General features: G+C 41.0%; 2 protein-coding genes across 2 annotated transcripts; both read left to right on the top strand.

The window, feature by feature from the left end:
- Positions 1–1357: 1357 nt before the first annotated feature.
- On the top strand, positions 1358–3648 carry LOC311064338 (heat shock 70 kDa protein 12A-like; the record flags this gene model as incomplete). Its single annotated transcript, XM_084084170.1, has 4 exons — positions 1358–1654; positions 1777–2001; positions 2133–2301; positions 2588–3648. The coding sequence occupies exons 1-4, from the start codon at positions 1373–1375 to the stop codon at positions 3646–3648; spliced, it is 1737 nt and encodes a 578-aa protein (XP_083940296.1). The 5' UTR covers positions 1358–1372.
- Positions 3649–8996: 5348 nt separating this feature from the next.
- On the top strand, positions 8997–11283 carry LOC311064336 (heat shock 70 kDa protein 12A-like; the record flags this gene model as incomplete). The annotated part of the gene is made up of 4 exons (XM_084084168.1): positions 8997–9293; positions 9417–9641; positions 9772–9940; positions 10223–11283. Exons 1-4 carry the CDS (start codon positions 9012–9014, stop codon positions 11281–11283), a joined length of 1737 nt encoding a protein of 578 aa, XP_083940294.1. The 5' UTR covers positions 8997–9011.
- Between the last annotated feature and the right edge of the window lie 4951 nt (positions 11284–16234).

Genomic DNA, 16234 nt, shown 5'->3' with positions numbered 1-16234 from the left:
TATACATTTTTGTTGTCCTTTCCTGTAACGTACTTCTCTGGTGTTCAGATCCACCAAACGGTCATGTCTGGCAATGAATGTAGGCTAGAGTCCTTTATAGTGGCTGCAAGATGTGTGCGACTGTCTCTTACTCATAATGGACTGGGTGTAGGATCCAGTGTGGGTCATGTTCTGATGGGTGCCAGGTAGCCAAGTTAAACTTTTAAACAAGCTTTAATGGTGAAAATAAGAATGTCCTCTCCAATGGTGTTATTTGAGAGGACAGAATGTGATATCACAGGTTTGCAAAGGGAAGAAAAGCCAGTTTGCAGATGAGACTGGTCCAGTCAGTGTGCACTGTGAGATCATTCATTCCTATAATGGAGGCTCTCACGGTCACAGGTTTGATTGACAGCTCATGGTGCGTACCGTCCTGCTCATAGGTGTGCTAGATGTGCCAAACACACATTTTATAGATTTTGATATTTGCCAATAAAAATCAGACTTGATAAAATACACGTATGATAGTCTTGATCCAAGGCTAGAACTACATTAATTGTATGTTGCATATGATGTTTAATAAGATTACTTGATTGAGTGATTCTCAAATACTTACTGTGTCTGATGCATGTTGTGGTCGCGGACATTTTGTTGTGTCTGATTGTTGGACCACCAGGGCCATCTCCACCACTGGCCACTTTTATCTCTGGAGGTGCCATCAGAGGAAGCAGACTGATACTGTAGGTTTGAACATATATTTTTTAAGTAGCCTATTATTTATCCAAACCATGCTGTCTGACCAAATAAAAGAACAAATTGCTTACATAGTGATACAAGGAGTATATATATATATATATATATATATATATATATATATATATATATATATATATATATATATATATATATATATATATATAATATATGACGATATTTCTAATCCAACAAGAGGCTACTGCATTATTAACATTTTGGAAGTGGATTCATCTCTTCCTTCCTTCCTTCTTTAGTCAGCATGTTGCTTTTAGCCTATACATTTCACTTTTATTTTAGTCATAAACGGCACTGTCGACGACACAATGTTTTCTTTAGCGACCAACAAGCCTTTCAAACATCACCTCATGCATCAAAGATACATGAATAAAAAGCTACCATTTTCAGTGCTTACCTTTTTGTTCATGTCATCTCTTGAAGCCATGCCCAGATCTTTGTGTCGACACTTAAAGCTGGTCTGTCACCGGTGCACACTGTGCAATTATGCATACCAAAGGGTGGGGCTTAGTGACATACCACAGGGTGCTCATGTTATAAAAACTGGGATATTTGTCATCTGTTTTAAGTTCAGTTTGGTTGACTTGGACTGGTTGACTTGAGCTTTCTTCTGGTTTCAAATATGGGGGATACGTTTATAATAGCAATAGATTTTGGTACAGCTTACAGTGGATACGCCTTTAGTATCAAAGGTAGAGAAGCTAACATAGATCCCATTGTTCCACAATGGGGAAAAGAACATGATGTAAGCACCCCGAAGACACCTACATGCATTCTATTTGATGAAAATGAGGAATTCCTCAAATTTGGTTATGACGCTAAAATGGAATACACCAAAAAGGGAAATGAAATAGCCAAGAAAACACTTCTCTTTGAAAACTTCAAGATGGAACTCTACGGAAAGGTAAGTCTCTGATTTTGATGTGTAATTTATTAGGATAGATTTATTAGGATGTGTTTTACAAAAAAATATATATATAAATCTTAATACATTCATTAACAACATGCATTTAAATTTTTTAACAGACACTCAATGAGGATCTAATGATTGCAGCCGTAAATGGCAAAAAAATGACAGCCCTGAAAGTCATCACAGAAAGTCTACGCTACCTGAAGGACCATGCACTGATCACCATTGCTGAAAACGCAAGAGGACGAACCTTCACTGCGTCTGACTTCACCTGGGTTCTGACTGTTCCTGCAATTTGGGATGCTTCCGCAAAACAGTTCATGAGGAAAGCAGCAACTGAGGTAATTCAATGTTGTTATTAATTACATACATGATGACGTTATCAAAATGATCTACATGATATTTTCTACAATTGTAAATGTGTGAAATTAAATAATGTTCTTTTTGTCTTTCTTTCTTTCTTTTTTATCAGGCTGGCATTGTGACAGAGGCATCGAACAAGTTGGTCATCGCATTGGAACCAGAGGCAGCCTCAATCTGGTGTAAGCAGCTTCCCTCTGATGGTTTCATTGATGAGAACTCCGGAGATGATACCCTACAACAAAATCCTGGAACCCAATACATTGTTGTTGATTGTGGAGGTATGTTGTGCTGTGACTTTTATGTTGTTGTTTTTTCTATTGTTGTTTTAGATTATTTTTTGCAATTATTTGCAAGTCTATTTTTAATTTCCCTTTTCTCAATTTAGTCCGCAATGACACGTTGGTAGAGGTTTGAGTTGTGTAGGCTACTAAACTCGTCATGATGTAACTAGTCCAACTGGCAGATATCTTGCTATAGTTGCGCTGTTGTGCAACTTAACTATATTATTTCTCTGTTGTCCATTCTTGCTTTCATATTTTAAAGCCTAGCACTGTTGTCTTACAGGTGGTACCATTGACATCACGGTGCATGAAGTATTGGATGGAGGAGCCCTGAAAGAGCTGCATAAGGCCTCTGGAAACGGTCTGGGAGGGGAGCATGTTGACAAGAAGTTCAAATGTTTCCTCAAGGAAACATTCTCTGATGATCTCTGGAATGAGTATGAAACAGCATATCCCAGTGAGCTTCAAAAGCTGATGTATAACTTCTCTGTTCTTAAATGTGTGGATGATGATGTAGACATCTCCTGCCCATTTAACTTAGCTGCATTAGCTCAGAAAAGGCAACCAATGGAGAATTACTTTGAGACAGCGCAAGGTGTAACCTGGGACGAGGGGTTGATCAAACTCTCAAAGGAGAGGCTGAGATCTTTCTTTGATGAAAGTCTGAGTGGCATCACTAAAAGTCTCAAAGAAATCTTGCAAAAGGATTTCAGCATTGAGTGCCTTGTGTTAGTGGGGGGTTATGCCTCAAGTAAGATTCTGCGCGCACACATTACCAAGCAGTTTGGTGCTCAGTGCAAGGTACTGTGCCCTTCGATGGCCCAGCAGGCAATTTTGAAGGGAGCTGTCATGTTCGGAAGAACCCCTGAGGTAGTGGCATCACGAAAAAGTGCCTTTACTTATGGTATTGCCGTCTCTGAAGAGTTTGATGCTTCGAAGCATAAGGCTGATAAGCACACCAACAAAGTGGCGTGTGGCACTGGTGGTGCACAATCGTGTGGTGGTACACAATGGTGTCATGGTATTTTCTTACCACTGGTGACAATAGATGAAGATGTGGCTTGGGATGAAACCAGAGACCACACCTTAGTACCAACAGAAAGAAACCAGACATCAGCACGTATTGGTTTTTATCGCACAGAAAGGAAGAATCCTCAATATGTAGATGAGTGGGGAATAGAGGAACTCAACTCGTTTGTCGTTGAGCTGCCAAATATTGCAGGTGGGTTGGGTCGTGTAATCCAGTTCCAAGTCAAATTTGGCTTCACAGAGATAACAGCCACAGCCACTGATGTGGCTTCCAAGTCATCAAACTCAGTCAAAATTGACTTTTTGAGCAAGTAGGATCCACAGCCACTGATGTGGATTCCAAGTCATCAAACTCAGTCAAAATTGACTTTTTGAGCAAGTAGGATCCTAGAATAAGACTAACTATTTACATTGTAACAACTTGAAGGCCCAAGTTCTGTAATAGTGAAGAGATTGAGATATTGTAACAGGTTGGCCACAAATATTAATATATAAGGGACATTGTGATTTTGGCTCAATCTAATCTGATATTTTAAACCAGGGGTTCTCAAACGTTTTAGGGCCCCATTTTATTAAGCATTTTGGTTATAATTCAAACATCATGTGATGTAACTTTGTATTTAATGTTAAAGAGCAGTCATACACATTTTGTAGACAATGTGCTCAACTAAGTTGTTCTATTGCTAAATTGTGTTATTGTTCATTATTATTACAATGTATTTTGAAGATTTTTTTCTTTTTGGGCTTTTTATGCCTTTATTTAGAGAGGGACAGGGAAAGTAGGCTGACAGGAAACAGGGAGAGATATGGGGGGGGTGACACGCAGCAAAGGTTGTCGGGAAAGGGAGTCGAACCCGCGACACGCTGTCAGGCTGGCATTGCAGCCTAGGGTGCCTGGACCATCACATTACGGCCCAGGCCATTATTACAATATATTGATGTCCAAATGATGTACAACAATGTCAAAAAAGTATGCAGATTTTTTTTTTCTTGGTTTGGATTACATTTGTTTTATCTTCTTTGTATTTGATGTAGCCTGCTGTAACTGACAAAAAATAAATAAATGCGATTGGCTTTAAAAATTAGTCACTGTTTATGTGAGTGAACTTCAGGTAACAAACACTAAATGGTAATGTAACACCTGGCAAATATTACAACCACGATCCTATGTGAATTATAAGTACAATATTTTGGGCCAATATGTATTTGTTATAGAAACTTTGTGTTGGCACTTCGCCAACCTTCATAAGTGTTAACTGACAACTCCAGCAAGTGGGAGAAGCCATTATAATAACAATAATCTAAAAATGAGAACCAGCTGAGTCTGATCATGTTAGTTTTTTACCACAATATCAACACATACGTTCACGTTGTGTTCCCCAAAATGGTTGAACATTATATTGTACTTTTCTTATTTAAAATAAGTGTTAAAGAATAAAAGAGCAGGTTTCAAGCATCATTAACAATGTTTCAAGCAGCCTGCTGGGGAATAAAACGCACTCCTCCTTACTGTATATACCTTTAATATCATATTATAAACAGTGTTATCCAAAATGTTTCACAAAGAATACAATTGACAATTCAGCACAGAAGTCTTTGGAAACTCAGCATACTGACCAGAAATGTTATAAACTTTTGTAAGTAGAGAGAACCTTTTTGTTTGTTTAAGACTGCTGGGGGCATAAGCATCTTCTGCTTTATTTCATTTAGGTCATGTTTTGTTACGCCTTAGGTTTCTCCCAGGCCAGGGCGTAACGGCAGAAAAGCAGTTCTAAAGTTCGTTACCACAATACTATGTGATGAAACCAAAACAACTTCAACTTTCACTTGAAATGTAATATTTTTTGGTTAAAACGACTAGTTTTTTATTAAAAGGTTAAAGCACTATATTCTGATAGTAATCATTGCTATAGAGTGTTTGTTCAGTAACAGGAGTCTCCAGCTCTTTAATAAACAAAAAATACATTTCCAGGTAAGTTACAAAATATCAGCCAATCAGGAGAGAGTACCCATTTTTTAGCTTCATTTTTATAGTGTTCCAGTTCCCATTTCACTTGTTTAATCTGTATCCTAACTGAGTTCTCTATCCTAATTGGATGAAATTGGTATCCAACCTGAAAATGCATTTTCTGTTTAATAAAGAGGTGGAGAGACATGGAGACTCTTGTTACTGAACAAACCCTCTATAGCAATGAGTACTATCAGAACATACAGTAGAGCTATTTAACACTTATTTTAACCAAAGAAAATGACTTACCCTACCTTTAAGTTTACTTTCTCATTACATGTATAAAATAGTGGGTGATATTATTTTCCATACCGGCTCCAAAAGAATTCTGTTACAAAATGTAAGTATCTAACTATCTAACTAATTGAATATAATCATAAGAATAGAGAAAGTAACAAAGGAAAAGTTATGGATAACAATATCAAATACGCATAAGGTACCCACTCAAAAATAATTAAAAGGCAGATTATCAGTCTCTTACACAAGAAGAAACATCTCTTAACAGCAGATATAAAACATGTAAGTGATAGTGGCAGTGCGACAGTAATGGAGTTTATTCATAGTCATTAAATTGTTGTGAGATTGTAGATTGGTAAGGTTAATTGTATTGTAACCCAGGTTCTCTGAGTGGAGAGACTGTCTCTCCACCCTACATATTTCATATGTACGTGGACTGACCACACGGGGCAGTTGACATGGATTCTCTGAGTGTGGTGGCCATGCACTGATTAGCCCCACGTGGGTATAATAAGCCCCACCAGTGTGTGGCCACTTTGATTAAGTTTGATTGGAATGCATTTCGGAGGGGCTATATTGGTTGGAGAGACAGTCTCTCACCTCAGGTAACCTGGGGTAACCTTACCGTTCTCTATTGTGTCATAACTGTCTCTCGACCTTACATATTCCATATATACGGGGACATTGTAAGACACACTGCGACCGAAGACATATCACCGCCACCGAAGACATGTCACCGCCACCAAAATGCTCACCCATGTGCTCCATCAAAAAGGGTAACCGTGGACATACATAAACTGTACGCACCCATCATCCATGGCTGAGGCGCAAGACGCCACCAAGGCCCATCTGGCCCCGCCAGACGCTAAGGCCAGCCATAAACCATAAATGGGTGGAAGCCACTTAGCTCGCAAGTTACAAGGCTAGCTTCAACATAAAAAGACATCACTCCGAGCCCAAGGTCCATCCTTAACGGAGTTGTGGTCCCAGAGGCATGGTATGTGTAGGCGTGTGGTGGGCTGCATGGAGTCCAGCACACGCTCCGTGAACGGGGTGCTGGCTACCACATTCATGCAGTAGAGCCTGATAAATGTGGACGGCTTCGATCAAGAGGCCCCTGTACAAATCTCAGATAAAGGGGCATAAAGCCCATGAGGTAGCGAGGCCCTGTGTGGAATGCGCATGCACTCTTGTTGGGGCTGGCTTGCCTGCCCACCTACAGTACGTATACTGTACGCCTGTTGGATTGTTGCACAATTCAATGAGGGAGCCTAGCCTTGGACACCATCTTCCCAAGGCAGTTAGGTCCATACTCACCTTCAAGGCCCTGACAGGGCACAACATTGACTGCAACCCTGCTTCACCGTCCTGTGGAGGGTGGGAAGGGCTCAGCTCAATAGACTGACTGGCTCGCGTCTCAGACCAGGCCTTAGGGTGGAATGCAGGGTTTGGTCTCAGCACCACCCCAGCATGGCCATGCAGGAAGCGGAAGCATTCCTCATGCACCGACAGGGACATTATGAATCCAGTGAAGTTGGGAAAAAGAGATATTATGGTATCAGACATACAGACTAGGCCTATAGTATAGCCTACATTTTAAAATTAGACACCAGATTCCTGCATTTACAGTAGGCCCTATGTTGGATCATCATGTTTAACTAAGATTACTTGATTGGGTGATTTTAGGACCTTGCCCACTTAAGTTGCGTAAATAATATTTGTATGCGAAAATACAGACTTTTACAATCTGTAACACATCCCCACCTTGCACAGTGACTCCAATGCATATTATTCTATTAGCCTACTTGTGGAGAATGTCACAGTACGAACAGTTATCAAGCATTGGAGGTGATTGTGTGGACACTGTGGTCCTCTCCCTTGTTGGACGCAAAAATGAAAAGAAAATGGGTCCATTCCTAGATCGCTATATGAGCAAGGAGAGTTTCCACCTGCTGGCCCGAGAAGCTGTGGGATTATCCCGGTGTTGTTTCAATGTAGGCTTAGCCTTGGATCAAGACTATCATAGATCGTATTTTATCGATTTTGTTTTTCATAGATACGAAAGTGAAAGCCAGACTCGATAAAATACATCTATGAAGCTATGATAGTCTTGATCCAAGGCTAAAAGTAAAAGTCAGGCTAGATAAAATACATATATGAAACTATGATAGTCTTGATCCAAGGCTAGTTTAGGCTATTTTATTGGCCCAGTTTGATGATCATGCTTTGCTATTGGACTTACATGGAGCCACATAAAAAAGAAGACCCTCGATCCTAAACACGTTACACACGTATTTGAATTATTTTATTTGGATCTGCACAAAAAGCGCATTACATAATAGATCCAAAGGTTACATTATGGTCAAACCAGATAGGCCTACAACTGGATGCGCATGCATTAACACATAGAGGGAAAATACGTCCATAATACGTTTCACCAAAGGCTGATATTTCATATTTGGATGTACAAGTGTCCATATAGCCTACAAATAAAATGGGCAGCCTATTTGAAAATGTGACATTGTTCTAATTTCATTAATACACAATATCTGGGGTATTTGGAATATCATGCGATGAATTGACATGTATGTCATTGTGATCAAACCCGTTCAGTTTATAGTAGCCTACTGTTTATACATTTTTGTTGTCCTTTCCTGTAGCGTACTTCTCTGGTGTTCAGATCCACCAAACGGTCATGTCTGGCAATGAATGTAGGCTACAGTCCTTTATAGTGGCTGCAAGATGTGTGCGACTGTCTCTTACTCATAATGGACTGGTGTAGGATCCAGTGTGGGTCATGTTCTGATGGGTGCCAGGTAGCCAAGTTAAACTTTTAAACAAGCTTTAATGGTGAAAATAAGAATGTCCTCACCAATGGTGTAATTTGAGAGGACAGAATGTGATATCACAGGTTTGCAAAGGGAAGAAAAGCCAGTTTGCAGATGAGACTGGTCCAGTCAGTGTGCACTGTGTGATCATTCATTCCTATAATGGAGGCTCTCACGGTCACAGGTTTGATTGCCCAGATCTTTGTGTCGACACTTAAAGCTGGTCTGTCACCGGTGCATTTAAGGATAATTCCTTTTTAACAGGTTGTTCATGAGAGTCCTCGCGTTCTTGTTTCCAATGAGAACCTGTGAGCAATTAGGGGTTAAGAGTCTTGCTCAGGGACAAATTTCATTTCATCGACACATATGCTGGCCTGGCCTGGAATTGAACCTGGGGCAACCAGGGCCTCTGGCTCTCTAGGCGGGCTCGCTAACCACTCAGCTATGGCCGCCCCTAAATTATGCAATTATGCATACCAAAGGGTGGGGTTTAGTGACATACCACAGGATGCTCATGTTATAAAAACTGGGATATTTGTCATCTGTTTTAAGTTCAGTTTGGTTGACTTGGACTGGTTGACTTGAGCTTTCTTCTGGTTTCAAATATGGGGGATACGTTTATAATAGCAATAGATTTTGGTACAGCTTACAGTGGATACGCCTTTAGTATCAAAGGTAGAGAAGCTAACATAGATCCCATTGTTCCACAATGGGGAAAAGAACATGATGTAAGCACCCCGAAGACACCTACATGCATTCTATTTGATGAAAATGAGGAATTCCTCAAATTTGGTTATGACGCTAAAATGGAATACACCAAAAAGGGAAATGAAATAGCCAAGAAAACACTTCTCTTTGAAAACTTCAAGATGGAACTCTACGGAAAAGTAAGTCTCTGATTTTGATGTGTAATTTATTAGGATAGATTTATTAGGATGTGTTTTACAAAAATATATATATATAAATCTTTATACATTCATTAACAACATATATTTAATTTTTTTTAACAGACACTCAATGAGGATCTAATGATTGCAGCCGTAAATGGCAAAAAAATGACAGCCCTGAAAGTCATCACAGAAAGTCTACGCTACCTGAAGGACCATGCACTGATCACCATTGCTGAAAACGCAAGAGGACGAACCTTCACTGCGTCTGACTTCACCTGGGTTCTGACTGTTCCTGCAATTTGGGATGCTTCCGCAAAACAGTTCATGAGGAAAGCAGCAACTGAGGTAATTCAATGTTGTTATTATTACATACATGATGACGTTATCAAAATGATCTACATGATATTTTCTACAACTGTAAATGTGTGAAATTAAATAATGTTCTTTGTGTCTTTCTTTCTTTCTTTTTTATCAGGCTGGCATTGTGACAGAGGCATCAAACAAGTTGGTCATCGCATTGGAACCAGAGGCAGCCTCAATCTGGTGTAAGCAGCTTCCCTCTGATGGTTTCATTGATGAGAACTCCGGACATGATACCCTACAACAAAATCCTGGAACCCAATACATTGTTGTTGATTGTGGAGGTATGTTGTGCTGTGACTTTTATGTTGTTTTTTTATTGTTGTTTTTGATTATTTTTTGCAATTATTTGCAAGTCTATTTTTAATTTCCCTTTTCTCAATTTAGTCCGCAATGACACGTTGGTAGAGGTTTGAGTTGTGTAGGCTACTAAACTCGTCATGATGTAACTAGTCCAACTGGCAGATATCTTGCTATAGTTGCGCTGTTGTGCAACTTAACTATATTATTTCTCTGTTGTCCATTCTTGCTTTCATATTTTAAAGCCTAGCACCGTTGTCTTACAGGTGGTACCATTGACATCACGGTGCATGAAGTATTGGATGGAGGAGCCCTGAAAGAGCTGCATAAGGCCTCTGGTAACGGTCTGGGAGGGGAGCATGTTGACAAGAAGTTCAAATGTTTCCTCAAGGAAACATTCTCTGATGATCTCTGGAATGAGTATGAAACAGCATATCCCAGTGAGCTTCAAAAGCTGATGTATAACTTCTCTGTTCTTAAATGCGTGGATGATGATGTAGACATCTCCTGCCCATTTAACTTAGCTGCATTAGCTCAGAAAAGGCAACCAATGGAGAATTACTTTGAGACAGCGCAAGGTGTAACCTGGGACGAGGGGTTGATCAAACTCTCAAAGGAGAGGCTGAGATCTTTCTTTGATGAAAGTCTGAGTGGCATCACTAAAAGTCTCAAAGAAATCTTGCAAAAGGATTTCAGCATTGAGTGCCTTGTGTTAGTGGGGGGTTATGCCTCAAGTAAGATTCTGCGCGCACACATTACCAAGCAGTTTGGTGCTCAGTGCAAGGTACTGTGCCCTTCGATGGCCCAGCAGGCAATTTTGAAGGGAGCTGTCATGTTCGGAAGAACCCCTGAGGTAGTGGCATCGCGAAAAAGTGCCTTTACTTATGGTATTGCCGTCTCTGAAGAGTTTGATGCTTCGAAGCATAAGGCTGATAAGCACTCCAACAAAGTGGCATGTGGCACTGGTGGTGCACAATCGTGTGGTGGTACACAATGGTGTCATGGTATTTTCTTACCACTGGTGACAATAGATGAAGATGTGGCTTGGGATGAAACCAGAGACCACACCTTAGTACCAACAGAAAGAAACCAGACATCAGGACGTATTGGTTTTTATCGCACAGAAAGGAAGAATCCTCAATATGTAGATGAGTGGGGAATAGAGGAACTCAACTCGTTTGTCGTTGAGATGCCAAATATTGCAGGTGGGTTGGGTCGTGTAATCCAGTTCCAAGTCAAATTTGGCTTCACAGAGATAACAGCCACAGCCACTGATGTGGCTTCCAAGACATCAAACTCAGTCAAAATTGACTTTTTGAGCAAGTAGGATCCACAGCCACTGATGTGGATTCCAAGTCATCAAACTCAGTCAAAATTGACTTTTTGAGCAAGTAGGATCCTAGAATAAGACTAACTATTTACATTGTAACAACTTGAAGGCCCAAGTTCTGTAATAGTGAAGAGATTGATATATTGTAACAGGTTGGCCACAAATATTAATATATAAGGGGATATTGTGATTTTGGCTCAATCTAATCTGATATTTTAAACCAGGGGTTCTCAAACGTTTTAGGGCCCCATTTTATTAAGCATTTTGGTTATAGTCTTAACCATATACGTATATTTTGAGATTTTAGTTTACCTTTAAAAAAAGAAAAATCATCTGATACTTTAAACTAGGGCTGTATTTGGTTTATTAGGTTGAGTTGTATATGGGAATACCTATAATTCAAACATCATGTGATGTAACTTTGTATTTAATGTTAAAGAGCAGTCATACACATTTTGTAGACAATGTGCTCAACTAAGTTGTTCTATTGCTAATTGTGTTATTATTCATTATTAATATATTTTGAAGATTTTTTTCTTTTGGGGCTTTTTATGCCTTTATTTAGAGAGGGACAGGGAAAGTAGGCTGACAGGAAACAGGGAGAGAGATGGGGGGGGGTGACACGCAGCAAAGGTTGTCGGGAAAGGGAGTCGAACCCGCGACACGCTGTCAGACTGGCATTGCAGCCTAGGGTGCCTGGACCATCACATTACGGCCCAGGCCATTATTACAATATATTGATGTCCAAATGATGTACAACAATGTCAAAAAAGTATGCAGATTTTTTTTTCTTGGTTTGGATTACATTTGTTTTATCTTCTTTGTATTTGATGTAGCCTGCTGTAACTGACAAAAAAATAAATAAATGTGATTGGCTTTAAAAATGAGTCGCTGTTTATGTGAGTGAACTTCAGGTAACAAACACTAAACGGTAATGTAACACCTGGCAAATATTACAACCACGATCCTATGTGAATTATAAGTACTATATTTTGGCCCCGCCAGACGCTAAGGCCAGTCATAAACCATAAATGGGTGGAAGCCACTTAGCTCGCAAGTTACAAGGCTAGCTTCAACATAAAAAGACATCACTCCGAGCCCAAGGGAAGGGCTCAGCTCAATAGACTGACTGGCTCGCGACTCAGACCAGGCCTTAGGGTGGAATGCAGGGTTTGGTCTCAGCACCACCCCAGCATGGCCATGCAGGAAGCGGAAGCATTCCTCATGCACCGACAGGGACATTATTTTAGCTGACACAACTGCCAGCAAGAATGCTGTCTCGAGAGAAGCCATTGCAGCCCAACTGCGTCCAGGGGCTCGAATGGCTCATGCCGCAAGGCTGATAGCACTACCTCCAAATCCCAATGGGGGGACTGCTGGCCTACCGTGCGAGGGACGAACCCTACGAGCACCCTTCAGAAACCGGGTAATAAGGTCACAGCAACCTCCTGCCAGTTTCCGAGGCCCAAAGTGGGCTGCCCTTATGGCAGCCACCATTCCCCTCAAAGTCGTGGGAGACTTGCCCGCCTACAACATTTCCTGGAGGAACTGGAGGATGTCACAGGCCCCAAAAGACAGGATAAAAGTGGACGGCATCGAGGCGACCAAGAGGTCGTCTCACAGATCTCAAGTAACGAGGCACCTCGCCACAAGGCCATTGAGGTAGCGAGGCCCCGTGTGGAATGCATGCGCACATCCACCTGTCTCTCCACGAGCAAACACTCCTTACCAACAGGGATACGCTGCCCCAGTCGATGGAGTCCGGGCTCCCTGCAAAGTACTAACCACAGACTGGGGCAACCCCATGGCTGGAAACTCTGCCCTCTCAGGGGCCAGAAAGAAAGGGGAAAGGGATGGAAGAGAGTCTCATGGGCTTAGGACAGGAGGTCCCGCCGCACCGGGAGCTCCCAGGGTTCCAAGGAGGGGTGCAAGCTCCGAGAATCAGAACATCTGGGGTTAATTGGAGGCCACCAGGATGACGCTCATCTCCTCCACCTTGTTTGAAATTTTCCAAAGCATGCAGGCTTCTCATGGGATACAGGATAGGTGGGCACTAGGGACATCTGGTCACCTAAATGTAAAATTGGTTATTTTTTTCTAAAATGAAAAAAAAAAGTTAAAAGTATACATAATGTGGTAGGCTACATCATTATCAGACTTAATGTTATCCATGAACCATGAACCTCTTGTTCATGCCCCAAATTACTGGATATACAGGTTTTGTAGCAATTTGTAGCAATTGTAGAAATGTTAGACCTTAATTGTCGAATGTTCTAATCATGTATACCTTACTTTAGTTTAGACCATTTTTCAAATATATATATATTTTTACATTTTGGACAAAATAGCCAATTTTACATTGAGGTGCCCAGATGTCCCTACTGCCCACCTAACCTCGCGTCACCAGTCTTTCCACCTCTGAGGAAAACTGCCCACCTATCCTGTTACCTTCTCAATTGCCCACTCTTCTGGTTACCTCATTTATACAGTCTATGGGTTACCCAGAAGTTGAACTAGTCATATTTGCATAGCCCTAAGTAAAAGTGGGTTTTAATAACAAAATCAACATGCTTAGCCTATTTCACATACAGTAGGCTACCACGTTAGCCAGGAACCGTGTCAGTGCCCCCTTGCTTCTGCTTCTCACTTTTCTTGTGATCCATGTTATTTACATTTACATCATGGATTAGACTGCAAAACTGTCACACTTTCTTTCTAGCCAACCTTGTTTTTCCCACACTCAGTTCTATTAATATTCTTCTGACGTCTCTTTTGTTTTTCCTTTGGACATGACACTTCTGTTCTGAGCGGTAGTGCTGGCTACGTTAATCCATGCTTGTTTGTGTTTTGAATGGGGGCCACAGCCTAATATCCTATAGACAGGAAGAGCTGTTGTATCTTAGCAACACTGAAAGCGATTTGCAGCTTTCATGAGAGATCCATTTTAGTTGACCTTGTATTGTAAATGTAAACTGTACTTCCATGTGCTTTTTCTCTGCAACCATCTAAATAAAGTATTCAATCAATCAATCAATCAATCAATCAATCATTTCTCATTGGTCGTGTCATGAGTAGGCTAAATGAGCCAATGAGCTGGATGCAATGAGCTGATGGCACCAGATCCCCATGCAGACTCTCACATGGAGTTCACACAGTAATGAGAGAGACAGGAATGGGAGCAGCTGAGCAGGACAGCGAAATTACCGTTAATTTCTCAAATAAAACCGCCCTGTGACCCCTGTCATTCATATTATTAAATATATATATGTATGGAAATAAGCTCTCAGGCGTTATTGTGTTTTATTCTTTTGACAAATACTTACAATGATATGATTATAATTTGTCATATTTTATTTTGTCAATCAATCAATCAATCAATCAATCAATCAATCGATAAAGGTTCCATACAAGCAGGGTAGGCCCAGTGGTCCAACTCTTGTCTTTTGTCAGTGACTTGTTGTCAAACTAATGATGGTGTCATAATTTCAACCACACAATGATCTCTTTCCATCCCACATATCTAGATCTGCTATTGGGTCTCCTGTCTCCATCTCTTCAGTAAAAAGGAAAAACATTTTCATCCCGGGATACAAATTTCATCCACTCAGGAGAGAGAACTCATACAGGATAATAAAGTGAAATCGGAAGTGATAGTAAAAATAAAAAAGCTGAAGTTGATAATGGTGACTCACCTGTATGAAACAGTTGTCTTTTACCATTTTCTTCAGTCGCTTGGGGAAACCTGCTCACTTGTTGTGCAACACTGACACCCTGTGGCCATTAATGGAATAGCCAGCCCCTGAACCGACCACTAGTCACGTGACGTCCACCTAACGCAGCACGTTTGTGCTGGATTGTTTATACTGCATTAATTGGCGCTGGCAGCCTGCTGCGCTGTTGAGCAATTCATGTCACCCAAGGTGACCCATCCAAAGTGCACTTGGTCATAACGCATTTGGGAACATCCCATACACTGTTGTTGAGACAACCGACTGCCTTTTATGTGGGGTTTCTGTTTGTTTTGTTTTCCACAGAGGTCAGTATTAAAAGTAGTTTTAAAGCAATGTCAGCATCGTCTGCAACAAGAAGACTGATGAAATTCAATGCACGTTTTTTATTATATCGTCAAACGAAAGCTGCTGCTGCTGCTGCTGTGTCCCACATTACGTCATTGCCAGCGAAGTTGCCGCATGTTGGAAACAAAGTCCTCTTCAGCAGCTGTCCTCAGCCTCTCAGGTATGAAACCATACAAAACATCTGTGCACGTATACTAGGACTAGACAAAACTATAAACAGGTAGGCAATTATGCAACAATGAGCAACAAGAGGCCATTTAAGAAAAAATAATAAGGCTTTACAAAATTATGTTTTCATTGCTTAATATTCTTCAGTCCATGTTTCAAGTGCCTGATAACTGTTTGGAATTGTAGGTGTTTTGTTTTTCTCCCCATATCCCCCCAACCCCGAGGACTGTGTCCACCAAGCTAACATTGGTCAAGCTTCACGTGACACGTGACACTGTCACTTCCAAAGACTATTTATGTCTTTGGAAGTGAGGTAAGACACACCTATCCATCAGCCAAGCTAACATTGGTCAAGTGACACGCGACACGTGACAATATGTAATGTTGACAGGATTAATGGAGAGTATCTTTTCCTCTCCGTCCGTCTCTCGGAAATTACGCACCGGAGCACACTCGCCTATTAGTTTGTATTGGCCAGTGTGCTCAGTGCTGTATTTTCAAACGCGCCCTATGTGTCCGTCTGAGAACACCCAACATTGGTCAAGCTGCATGTGACATCACAATATCCTACTATAATTCTAGTAACCTGACGGTGGGTGGGTGGATGGAGTCCTGGGTCTCCGATCAAACTGCGCATGCGTCGTGTTGCCAGGTTTCGCGAGAGAAACAAGCAGCGAGGTCTATGAAAACGAGGCCAAACCAAA

The sequence above is a fragment of the Gymnoscopelus microlampas genome (assembly GCF_963454915.1).
Source record: "Gymnoscopelus microlampas genome assembly, chromosome: 17".
Lineage (NCBI taxonomy): Eukaryota > Metazoa > Chordata > Actinopteri > Myctophiformes > Myctophidae > Gymnoscopelus > Gymnoscopelus microlampas.
This window is presented reverse-complemented; position numbering and strand designations above follow the sequence as displayed.